This window comes from Babylonia areolata, chromosome 9, assembly GCF_041734735.1.
Source record: "Babylonia areolata isolate BAREFJ2019XMU chromosome 9, ASM4173473v1, whole genome shotgun sequence".
Lineage (NCBI taxonomy): Eukaryota > Metazoa > Mollusca > Gastropoda > Neogastropoda > Buccinidae > Babylonia > Babylonia areolata.
In genome coordinates, this window is record NC_134884.1 from 41178954 (window position 1) to 41191810 (window position 12857).

The 12857-nt window shown below is 39.9% G+C and overlaps 1 protein-coding gene across 2 annotated transcripts in view; it reads left to right on the forward strand.

The window, feature by feature from the left end:
* The window catches only part of LOC143285447 (D-aspartate oxidase-like), a 31118-nt gene that overhangs the window by 1830 nt on the left and 16431 nt on the right, over positions 1-12857 (forward strand). For both annotated transcript variants that reach the window (XM_076592734.1, XM_076592733.1), the window contains exons 2-5: positions 182-388; positions 1824-1944; positions 7463-7542; positions 9157-9222. In XM_076592734.1, the coding sequence (XP_076448849.1) occupies positions 195-388; positions 1824-1944; positions 7463-7542; positions 9157-9222 (461 nt within the window). In that variant the 5' untranslated portion in view covers positions 182-194. The remainder of the gene's footprint in view (positions 1-181; positions 389-1823; positions 1945-7462; positions 7543-9156; positions 9223-12857) is intronic.

Below are 12857 nucleotides of genomic sequence, written 5' to 3' on the forward strand. Positions count from 1 at the left end.
ATGGTACACATAGCAGTCATCAGTGCTGGCATTGTGGGACTGTCCAGTGGAGTCAACATTCAGAAGCTGCTTTCCCCACTTGTTTATTTCAAATTATTTATTTTCCATATTGATTTGATGCCCTTTTAAGGCTGTCAGTCAACTGATTGACACAGTCATGATAGACTGCTCTCTGTGGCAGGGTAACAGAGAAAATGGTACGCATAGCAGTCATCGGTGCTGGCATTGTAGGACTGACAACTGCAGTCAACATCCAGAAGCTGCTTCCCTCTGCCCAGATCACCATCATTGCAGAGAAATTTGACAATGAAACTACAAGTTCCGGAGCAGGGGGGCTGTACCGTCCTACAGCGCATCTGGTGAAGGGGGTGCCAGTAGACACTATCAAGTAAATTCAAGTCTGGGCACTGTTGTTTTTTTTTCTCTCTGTGTATGTATAAGATACTCTGTTTTAAAGAGGGAGAACCTATGTTTGAGAGAGATTGAGTGTGTATCTGTGCCTGTGTCTGTGTTCTTGTGAGTGTGTGCATGTTTACCTTAGTGTGTGTATACTGTAACATTTGTCAGTTTTTGTAGTTTTTTGTTTGTTCTGTTTTTTAAAGTGTGAAAGCATAATTAATACAATATCTGCAAATGGCTGATTGCTAAAGTCATGGAGTGTTGTGTTCAAATATTCCCTGTCCCTTTTCTTTTCAAGGGTAATCACTCTGTAATATTCCTTGTGTAAGAAAGTTTAAAAATGCTGCACAAGCAAATAAAAACCATTCCATTAACATCAATACACAGAGAGAAATGGTGTGCATTATATTAGATTTGTACAAGAAAAATCACTGGAACAATACAGATATATTTCAAAGCAATGGTGAAAAACAACTGACCACATACATTTGAAAAGATGCACAACCAAGGGTGTGCACCATGTTTTGTCAGTTCTGGTGTAATGTTGTTTTTTGACATTTCACATGGTTCTTACAGTCATGGAAGATTTGAAAAGTCTTGGAAAAATGAGATAACCAATATTTAGGGTTGGAAAAGTCTTTAATAAACATGCCGCTCTTCAGGTTATGAAAAAGTCTTGGAATTTGTATAAAACCCTTGACCAGTACCATTCAACAAAGAAAGTAATGCATTAAATAAACAAATAAACAAGCAAATCAACCAACAAGATGTGATGAGATTTGAACATAGAGACCAGCATATCCAACCAATCTCTTTTGTCAGAGGTGTAGCAGACAAAATGTTTTGTTTGGTTTGGCTTTTGAGTTTGATGTGGAAAATCCTCAATCTGGTCAAGGGAAAAGTTCAGAACTTTGGTTTGGTCATATCCGCAGGAACCCTGGAAATTTGAGACATACTGTGCGTGCATGTGTGATGGAGTATTGTATTCTATTCTGTGTCTATTCTATTGTGTTGTTTTACTCTTTTTGTCACAACAAATTTCTTTTCTGTGTGAAATTCGGGCTGCTCTTCCCTGGGAGAGCGCATCGCTACACCGAGAGCACCACCCTTTTTTTTTTCTGCCATCAGTTTTATTTGTTCTCCTGTCAGAGTGGATTTTTTCTACAGAATTTTGCCAGGGACAACCCTTTTGTTGCCGTGGGTTCTTTAACATGCTCAGTTTATTGTCTTGTCCGAATGACTAGCATCCAGACCACCACTCAAGGTCCAGTGGAGGGGGGGGGGAAAATACTAGAGACTATGGAGTTCGAACCAGTGCGCTCAGATTCTCAGGCTTCCTAGGCGGACATATTAACTTCTAGTAGGCCAACGCTCCACATGAGGGTGGAAGTGAGGGGAACACTGCAAGTGATGTGTGTCCACAGGGGGTGGGTGAAGGACTCATGGGAGCACTACAGCAGTCTGGCCATGTCCCCACAGGCACATGAAACTGGCCACTCCCTGGTCCCAGGCTATGTCGTGTCCGACGACATTTCTTTTGTGCAGGTCAGCCCCCTGCTTTTCTCTCTCTCTCTCTCTCTCTCTCTCTCTCTCTCTCTCTCTCTGTATCATACAGTAAACTCTGGCCTATACTTTTGAAACATGGCTTAAGTGGGAGAATATTCTACGCAATTCAAAGCATGTACCAAACGGTAAAATTCCGAGTCAAAAGTGGGGACGGGTCGGGACTGTCAGATTTTCTTTTTTGTCAAAAAGGACTCAAACAAGGGGAAATAACTAGCCCATTACTCTTCTCCTTATTTATTAACAAACTAGCCACTGACATTGTTAGTAATGGAAAACATGGAGATCAGCTTTACCCAGATTTTTACGAATTGTTTATATTGCTATTTGCTGACAACGTAGCTTTGATATCATTCACTCCACTTGGATTACAGCATCATCTGACTTTGCTAGCAAAGAATGCAGATTCCCTTAATCTCACAGTAAATCTGGAAAAATCGAATATTGTTATTTTTAGGAAGGGTGGGTACATTGCTTGTCGAGAAAGATGGTTTTACAAAGGTACGGAGATAAAAATTGTTAATGCTTACAATTACCTAGGAATTTTGCTCAGCACTCGGCTTTCATTCTCTTTCTCTCTTAACAAACATATAACTAAAGCAAAAGCTGGAATTCTTGATATATTTAGAACCATGTGGAGTATTGGTGATGTAACTCCATCGCTTGTCTTCAAATTATTTGATACACAAATTAAACCCATGCTTTTATACGGGTCAGAGGTTTGGGGCTTGCTAAACGACTCACGCATTGAAAAGGCACATTTATTTGCTTTAAAAAAACTTCTTAATGTATCTCCAAAAACGCCAAACGACATGGTATATGGTGAAACGGGCAGGAAACCACAATGTATAGATACAAAAGTAAATGCAATTCGATATTGGCTAACGTCTTACCAGAATGGAAAATAGTAGACTTCCTAAGAAATCATACAACATGCTTCTTAATATTCATGACAATGGTAAAGATTGCTGGGTCACGGATGTCCAGAGACATTTAACAATTTATGGTTTTGGGTTTGTTTGGCTTAATCAAGGGGTACAAGAGATTAACTGGTTTTTACGAGAATATAAAGAACATATATCTGACTGCTGGTTTCAAGGGTGGAATGAAAGAATCAAGGAACGTGAAAGATATTCTGTGTACAGATTGTTCAAAACTGAATTATCTTTAGAACCTTACTTTGAAAGTATCAAAAATATTAAACTTCGAGACACATTCATTCGATTCAGGCTTGGCATATCTGACATAAAAACACATAAATTACGCTTTTCTTCTGACTATGGGGTAGATTTATCGTGTCCTTTGTGTAAATGCCGATTGGAAGATGAAACGCATTTTCTGTCGATGTGCACAGCAACCGATGATTTAAGACAGAAATATTTTACAAAAGAAAACGTGAAGAAACTTAAAATACATCCCATGGCGTTTTTGTGTGATGTGCAACATTCAAACAGCTTAGCAAAATTTATTTACCATAGCTTAAGACTGCGAAGGGACTCAGCGTAAATGATCTCACATACAAAGCTTCATTTCGAAAACCAATTCTTAGCATGCAAAATGCCATTCGATTTATGTTGCCACTGTTTAATTGATTCGTTGGTGGAAATGTATGTTAATCGATTGTGAAGATAGTTAAGTTGACAAATGTTATTTGAATATTCTCTCTCTCTCTCTCTCTCTCTCTCTCTCTCTCTCTCTCTCTCTCTCTCTCCCCCTCCCTCTCTGTGACTACGTAATCGGGTCGATGGCCTCGGGTTACTTAGATATCAACCTCAGCAGTAGTCTACGATGATTGTGCGTATACATACCGTTAGATATTGTTTTGTCTTCCTTATGAAAAGCAATAGAATGTTGTGAAAAGTGTAGGAGGGAGGGAACGTTCGAAGGGGTGGGAGAGGGGGGGAGCGTGTTTTCCACGGTGATATGAGCATGTTGCTTAAGTCATTAAACCATTTGAATCTTGAATCTCTCTCTCTCTGCCTCTGTCTCTCTCTTTCTCTCTCTCTCTCTGTGCCTCGGTCTCTCTCTCTGTCTCTCTCTCTCTCTGCCTCTGTCTCTCTGTCTCTCTGCCTTTGTCTCTCTCTCTCTCTCTGTGTCTCTGTCTCTCTCTCTGCCTCTGTCTCTCTCTCTGTCTCTCTCTCTGCCTCTGTCTCTCTCTCTCTCTGCCTCTGTCTCTCTCTCTGTCTCTGTGCCTCTCTCTCTCTCTCTCTCTCTCTCTCTCTCATGCTTTCTCTCTTTATGTTTGACAACAGTGTAATGGTGACAACTGAGTTAGCTATAGGTTGTAATGGGATGTGGAAGAAAGACAAGACATGGAGAAGAGAGAGTCAGAGAGAGAAAAGAAAGACAGAGAAGAGAAAGAGACAGAGACACACAGAGAGAGAGAAAGGGAGAGGTAACAGAGAGAGAGAGTAGCAAAATTCATCATAATGGCCTGGGCCATTTCACACACTGAGTGAACATTGCTCCATTCTAGTTTTCTCTAAATCTCTAAGATGCGTGTGAATACATGTGCATATTTGTTTTGGGGTTTTTTTTGTGTGTGTTTTGTGTGTGTGTGTGTGTGTGTCTGTGTGTGATAGAGCAGAAAAGAGAGGGAGGTGAGGTTGTATGGGAGAGGGTTTTAGAGAGAGGTTCTGGAAAAGAGAGAGAGAGAGACAGAGAGAGAGACAGAGAGAGAGACAGAGAGAAGATGTGTTTGAAAGTAGAGAGAAAGGGACAGATTCAGGTTATTCACATATTGCAAATGCATGCGTGTGTGTGTATGTGGTGTGTGTGTGTATGTATGTGCATTTTAATTTTATAGACGATTTATCTCCTGGATATATATATATATATATATATATATATATATACACATATATGTATGTATTATTGTACAATACCTTATGGTCTTAACGTGTGTCTGCATGTGTGTGTGTGTGTTTGAGTTCGTGTGCATGTGTGTGTTGTGTGTGTGTGTGTCTGTGTGTAAGTGCATTTTACTCATAGTCATATATGGATGTTTATATATATATATATATATATATATATATATATATATATATATATATATATATATATTATGTATATGTATTGTCGTACAATACCTCGTGGTCTTAATATGTGTCTGCGTGCGCACGTGTGTGTGTATGTGTGTGTGTGTGTGTGTTTCGTTTTAGTTATATTTACCATTTGTTTGTTGGATGTTTTTTATTTGGAAATATTGTTGTGCAATACCCTATTATCTTAACGTGTGTATGTGTGCGTGGGGGTGGGGGTGGGGTGGGTCTTGTTTTAGTTTGTCAGCAGCTATTGGAATTCTTATTTGACTAGTTTTAATCTCGTTTTATGTAGCGCATGATCAATTTATGTGGCGTTTACAATAGCCTGTGATTGCATAAGTTAATTTCCAAGTAGATTAATAAAGTGTTTTTGATTTGATTTGATTTGATTAATGTACAGCAACATTGATTGTGCTGCACACAACACAATAGCCTATTGTGGCAGCACAGCACTGCATGGAAGAGATAAGTGAGCGTGCGACAACTCGGCAATTGTTGTTACAGGAAACAGGACAAACTTCTGCCCCCATGTTACAGCCGGTGTAGTGATCTGTAATCACTCCCCACCCAAAATCCCCCAAGGGCTGATTGTGGGCATGTGCCCAAACGCACCCCCTGGGGAGTAAGTCCAGACAGAATCCCCAGCCCCCACCCCAACCATGGTTCCAGTCTCTCTCTTTCTCTCCCCATCACCCCTAAAATTCTCATAATTGTCTCAGACAGGCAAAACATATCATACTCCCGGGGGAGTACTTTCAGACATAAATCACTCCATGGGAGTGGAAATAGAACAGGGGTGGAATGAGATTCTGGACTTGTGCCTGAACCCTCCACAACCACCCACCCTCCACTTCCTTGGACTTCCAGAACTATCTGTAATATTTTGCAGAATAATCACTAACCTTTTAAAAAAAAAAAAAATCACGAAAACTGAAATAATGCTCAGAAGTATGTAAAAGTGTATGTTTTTTGTTGTTGTTTTTAAGGGAAATGACTGGAGAATATAATTATATGTTCAGTGTTGACAGGATGAGATAACTCCCAATCTGGGGAAGATAACTCAGATATTTAGATTTTTTTTTTTTTAAGAAAAAAAAATATACATGTTCACAAAACATTCTGGAAAAAAAAGAAGAGAAAATTCAAGTCTGTTTATTTCATGGGTGGAATGGTGCCAAAATATTTACATTAGACACAACAACCAAGTGCACGTATGTTGTTTTCCTCAACTATCATATCGTTTTAAGCATAAACGCTATACATAAACACTCACATACCCACACACACACACCCTCCCACCCCACCGACCCCCACACATACAAACACCATCACACAATATTACAACACAAAAGCTCACCACATAAGCAATATTTTGGCTTGAAGATTTCATCTTGGGACTTCATAGTAAATGTAAACACCAAAAGGAAGGTTTCAAGCTTTTTTTTTTTTTTTTTCTATACCCACTTCTAACATGACCCCACCCCCTTCCTGTTGATGTAGCTTGTAGCATGTTATAGTCATCAGGATAACCAGAAACTTCAGGTGATCAAAAACGTTACTTTCATTTTCCATCACGTTTTCGTTGTTGCTATTGTCATCTTTGTGCAGAAAATCAAACAAAATTCTATCCATTTCTGTCCTGTATGTCCTTCCGGTCATGTTGACATGTACAACAACTTTTCACTTTACAAAAGGAAAAAAAAAATGTATTAAAATAAAGCCTAAACTTGCTGAGATATTGCTTTTAACACTCATCAAAGCAGTTGCTAGTTGCAAGAAAGTAAGTGTATTTAAGTGACCTGCTGGACTGTTGATAATGCGGTTACCCCTAAAACATGGAAATATCTGCTGTCGGAATTGTAAGGTGCAATATGTGCTTCTTGTGCAAGGGGCATTTACAGGTGGAGGGGAGTGATTTTCAACTTTTGTCTGGTAAGTGGCAGCATGGTGGCCTGAATTCATGTCAGTGATGTGTTGTCTTTTTTTATCATTGACCTTTGCTGCATTTTAAAACTAGTTTATCTGTGTGGGCGTGATGATCATGCACAGACAATGACACAGCAAAGTGACAGGGTCAACGGACATTAAAGTCCCCACCTCTCTCTGTCTCTGTCTCTCTCTCTCTCTGTCTCTCTCCCTGTCTCTCTCTCTCTCTCTCTCTCTCTCTCTCTCTCTCTCTCTCTCTTTCTCTGTGTGTGTGTGTGTGTGTGTGTGTGTGTGTGTGTGTGTGTGTGTGTGTCTCTGTCTGTCTGTCTCTCTCGCTCTCATTCTTACCCTCCCTCCCTTCATATCCAGAGTATGAACAGTAATCCCTTCTACACTATCTTATTTATTTTGGGTTTGTTTTTGTTTTTTAAGATGTGGCATAGCATTTATGGATCAGTCTGCATGCCTTTGTCTTCTCCTTGAAACTGAAACTGTATCTATGCCTATACGTTGTTGTTTTTTTCCTACAGAACCCTTTGTATGAGGACATCGTCTTCAATTTCCGGCGGCTCACCAACGAGGAAATGAAAAGACTCAAGTTTCCTTTCAAGTAAGCATCAACATGACCTGTTTCATCATCTTTCTTAGTGAGTGTATGTGTGTGATTTCAGATTATATATATAGTTCCCAACACAGCATATGTCAACAGAGTATATGATCATGGGTGATTTCAGGTATGGCCATACGCCCATCAAAACAATATATGACCATGGGTGGTTTCAGGTACAGCCATACACCTGTGAAAACAACACATGATCATGGGTATTTCAGGTACAGCCATACACCTGTGAAAACAACACATGATCATGGGTATTTCAGGTACAGCCATACACCTGTGAAAACAACTCATGATCATGGGTATTTCAGGTACAGCCATACACATGTGAAAACAACACATGATCATGGGTATTTCAGGTACAGCCATACACCTGTGAAAACAACTCATGATCATGGGTATTTCAGGTACAGCCATACACCTGTGAAAACAACACATGATCATGGGTATTTCAGGTACAGCCATACACATGTGAAAACAACACATGATTATGGGTATATCAGGTACAGCCATACACCTGTGAAAACAACACATGATCATGGGTATTTCAGGTACAGCCATACACCTGTGAAAACAACACGTGATCATGGGTATTTCAGGTACGGCCATACACATGTGAAAACAACACATGATCATGGGTTTTTCAGGTACAGCCATACACCTGTGAAAACAACACATGATCATGGGTATTTCAGGTACAGCCATACACCTGTGAAAACAACACATGATCATGGGTATTTCAGGTACAGCCATACACCTGTGAAAACAACTCATGATCATGGGTATTTCAGGTACAGCCATACACCTGTGAAAACAACACATGATCATGGGTGATTTTAGATACAGCCATGCACCTGTGAAAACAACACATGATCATGGGTATTTCAGGTACAGCCATACACCTGTGAAAACAACACATGATCATGGGTATTTCAGGTACAGCCATACACCTGTGAAAACAACACATGATCATGGGTATTTCAGGTACAGCCATACACCTGTGAAAACAACACATGATCATGGGTATTTCAGGTACAGCCATACACCTGTGAAAACAACACATGATTATGGGTGATTTTAGATACAGCCATACACCTGTGAAAACAACACATGATCATGGGTATTTCAGGTACAGCCATACACCTGTGAAAACAACACATGATTATGGGTATTTCAGGTACAGCCATACACCTGTGAAAACAACACATGATCATGGGTATTTCAGGTACAGCCATACACCTGTGAAAACAACACATGATCATGGGTATTTCAGGTACAGCCATGCACCTGTCATTTGAACACTTGGTCAAGTCCTAGTAATCAGTTAGCTGGACCCTTGTCATCGAAGTTGGTGGACAATGAGATAAAGATTGTAAATCAGCATTAACTTTTATAACTTGAAATGTGTTATTTTACTTTGATTTGCGCTACAAGCTCTCAAATGATTATTTTGACATGTATACAAAACACCTGTTGTGTAAAGTGGTGTGGGGGAGTGAACGTGTGGAGTGTGAACACGTCCTACCACAAATTTATCTGTTATTCGTTTAATCAGCTACAGCCATTCACTTGTATACCTTGACAAAGCGCTGCATTGTGTGATTTCAGGTACGGGTCAACCTTTACAACAGTGATCACGCAGCCCAAGAAGTTCATGCCCTATCTGTTGAGGCAGTGAGTACCCTCCTCACCCTGTCCCACCCTTCCCCCATCTCCGTGTCCCTCCCTGCAAGGCTCACTGGCTTGCTGTCTCTTGTCTGTCTCATAGTCCGTCTGTCAGCTCGTGTGTGACATTGAATCACTGGTGTAATGTGGACAATATGCACAATGCATACATTCTGCCCGCGTGTATGCGCACACACACACACACACACACACGTGCGCGCACACACACACACACACACACACACACACACTCATGACACACATGAGCATCATGTTAAACTGCATTGTGTTTAAGTTGTTCCTTTTGTGTGATCGGTATCTGTAAAGGAAAGATGTATCTGTGAGAGATACAAAAACATTACATACAAGCGAATACATTATACATGGGCAGGGATAGGCATTGACCACCCAGATGAAATCAGTCACATGTTTTTGGGGTTTTTTTTAATTATTATTCAAAGTGACTGGTTTTGGTTGTTGTTTTTTTGCCCCCAGGAAACAAGAAACAGGAAGTAGTAAATCAACCAAGGTGAAAATCCAGAATGGTAGCTATCTGTTCTAGTGTACTTTTTTTTTTCTTTTTTTTTTGGGGGGGGGGTGCTGGGGGGGTCATGATCATGTATAATGTACACTGAAGCAAGTCACATATCAAAATACAGCTGGGGAAGCTAGCAATCGTGCTGGAGATAAGTGGCAACATAGTGGCCTGGATTCTGTCCTTGGTGTGCTGTCTTTTTTTTTTTTTGTGTGTTTTTTTTCATTTACTTTTGCTGCATTTTGAAACTTGTTTATCTGTGTCGACGTGATGATCACGTACAGAAGATGACACACTAAAGTGATGGGGCCAACTGACTCTAAGAGTCAAGGACATGACAAAAGCTGAGTCATGTTTTATATATATATATATATATATATATATATATATATATATATATATATATATATATATATATATATATATAACCTTTTTTTTAAAAATAATTCAGATATTGTGTAATATTTTTTGTTAGGCAGCGTTTTCAAACTTTCTGTGAAAGTATTATGACAGGGTGACTACCCTTGAAAAAACAGGTGGAGGAAATATTTTCACAAAACAACGCAGATGCCACCATGATGATTCAGGCACACAGTCGTATACAGGCATTGTAAGTGGGTAAGAGTTATGCTTTCACACCAGTGATTTGAATAAACCCTGCAAAAATGGACCAGCAATAAAGAAAAAAAAGCACTAATGCAAACATGCACATGCACACAAGCATGCTTTTACTCCCCCTCTCTCATACATAGAGCACACTTTCTTCCCAGAACTGTGCACACACAAACGGAAAACATCCCAACTTGATAATGTGAGGTGGCACCCCCCCTTCACCAGGTATGCTATGGGACTGTACAGGCCCCCACCCTCTCCCCCCTGCTCCAGAACTTGTGTCTTTGTCAATTTTTTTTCTGCCATGATAGTAATCAGGGATCCAGTTCATGGGGATGATGTAAATGGAAATGCCTGGACTAAATGTGCTCTGTGAGACAATCCATCGGAATCTGGAATTCATGGTGCTGACTTTGGCAGACCAGGAGGACAGTAATTTAGTCCAGCGGTTTTGCTTGGCTGTACTTTGTACACCCAGACTATATATGTATGAAAGAACAAGAGAGGCAAGGTCTTCAAGACTCACTTGTGATACACTTTAAAAAAATCCAAGCTTTTTATGTATTGAGTATAATTTCAAAATGTAATGTTTAAGATGAGAAAGATCAGTTTAAAGCAAATTAAGTCCCCTGGCATTAAGTACAGAGTAATTTCCCTGTTTTACTCCCTGCACCAAAACGTTTGCAAAATAAATAAAACTTCCATGCTTAGCAAAAGAAGTTCTTGTTTGAACAAAAAATGATAATAATGACTCCTCTTGTTGTTGGGTCAGAACATCAGATCAAAGTGCCAAGTTTAGAGAATACAAAAAATATAAATATAACAGTAAATGCAGTTTGCATATAATTAGGCTTCATTTTTTATTTTTTTGTGCCCATCCCAGAGGTGCAGTATTGTTTTAAACAAGATGACTGGAAAGAACTGAATTTTTCCTATTTTTATGCCTAATTTGGTGTCAACTGACAAAGTATTTGCAGAGAAAATGTCAATTTTAAAGTTTACCACAGACACACACACACACACACACACACAGACAACCGAACATCGGGTTAAAACATAGACTCACTTTGTTTACACAAGTGAGTCAAAAATGGCATGTCTGTTTTTGTTTGGTACTGCACATGACTGTAAAGACTTTTTTTGCAAGTTCTGAACACACTTTTTATAATGTAAAACAGTGATAGTCTAAGTTCTGGGGAAAACAAATCTGTTTCACCTGACAGGTGATTCTGTGTTAGACAGATTCATTTAGAAGTGAACTGGAGTATGTGTAGGACAGACGATGTGCTTTGCCTCCCGTATAACGTGCTGCTGACATGACATTTTTCACTGGTGTTTTTCAAAACGTTAACTCTCTCCATACGAACGGCGAAAGAGACGACGTTAATAGCGTTTCACCCCAATAACCACCATCAAAATATTACCAGCGGAAGGCTCTTACACTGAAGAGTTGAATGTTGACAAAGAATACCACAATTCTGACGACGGAAGCTAAAGGTTGGGTCATTGAGACACCCACTGGACATCCGAGGGATCTGTGTAGAGGAGAAGAGAGGACTGGCCGTACTGAGTGAGTTAAAGCAACTTGGTTGGCGTTGTCAGCCGAGTGCATGCCACACAATCGCATGTGTTAGTGATGCCCTCTGGATACAACTATACCAGCGAATGTTCATCTTAAATGAACAGACTATAAATAAAGGAACAAAACATTCACACCAGTACAGCATCATACAGCTATACCAGCGAATGTTCATCTTAAATGAACAGACTATAAATAAAGAAACAAAACATTCACACCAGTACAGCATCATACAGCTATACCAGCGAATGTTCATCTTAAATGAACAGACTATAAATAAAGCAACAAAACATTCACACCAGTACAGCATCAAACCAAACTACCAAGCGCAACTTTCACTCCTTGCAGCAGCTGAGAAACACAGGATTGTGCTTGCGCATAAGGAAGCTCAATCGGGAAAACCCCTTTCTTGATGATAATTTTGTGAGAAGTCCAGACATTCATTGTCCACCTGATACAGATATAGATAGATAGATGGATGGATAGATAGATAGATAGGTAGATAGTATTTAAAACTTACTCAGGTGTATGAGTGAATGCGGGAGCGAAGTGCAGAATAACAACTCACCCTTCACTGGAGTGGTCCTGCAGCAGGCTCTAGAAACTGCAGGACACTGCATTCTTTTCTGGGGTTTGGCAGTCTGGGGAAACATTCCATTTTTTTTCTGATCAGATATTTATTCTGTTGGTGTTGTTATTTTGTGTGTGTTTTTTTTCCCCCCCACTAACTCACACAGTATGTGATGTAACAGTGGACCAGTATTGTCCATGACACTGTTGAGTGGTGGGTCGGTGGTCATATGCCTGATGAGGAAGCTAGCATTTTACATGTCCTATACACGGACTGGGATTTTTTCTCAACCCCTCCACCCCCATCACCTCTCCATTAAACCATGACTGGTGCTTCTTCTTCTACTT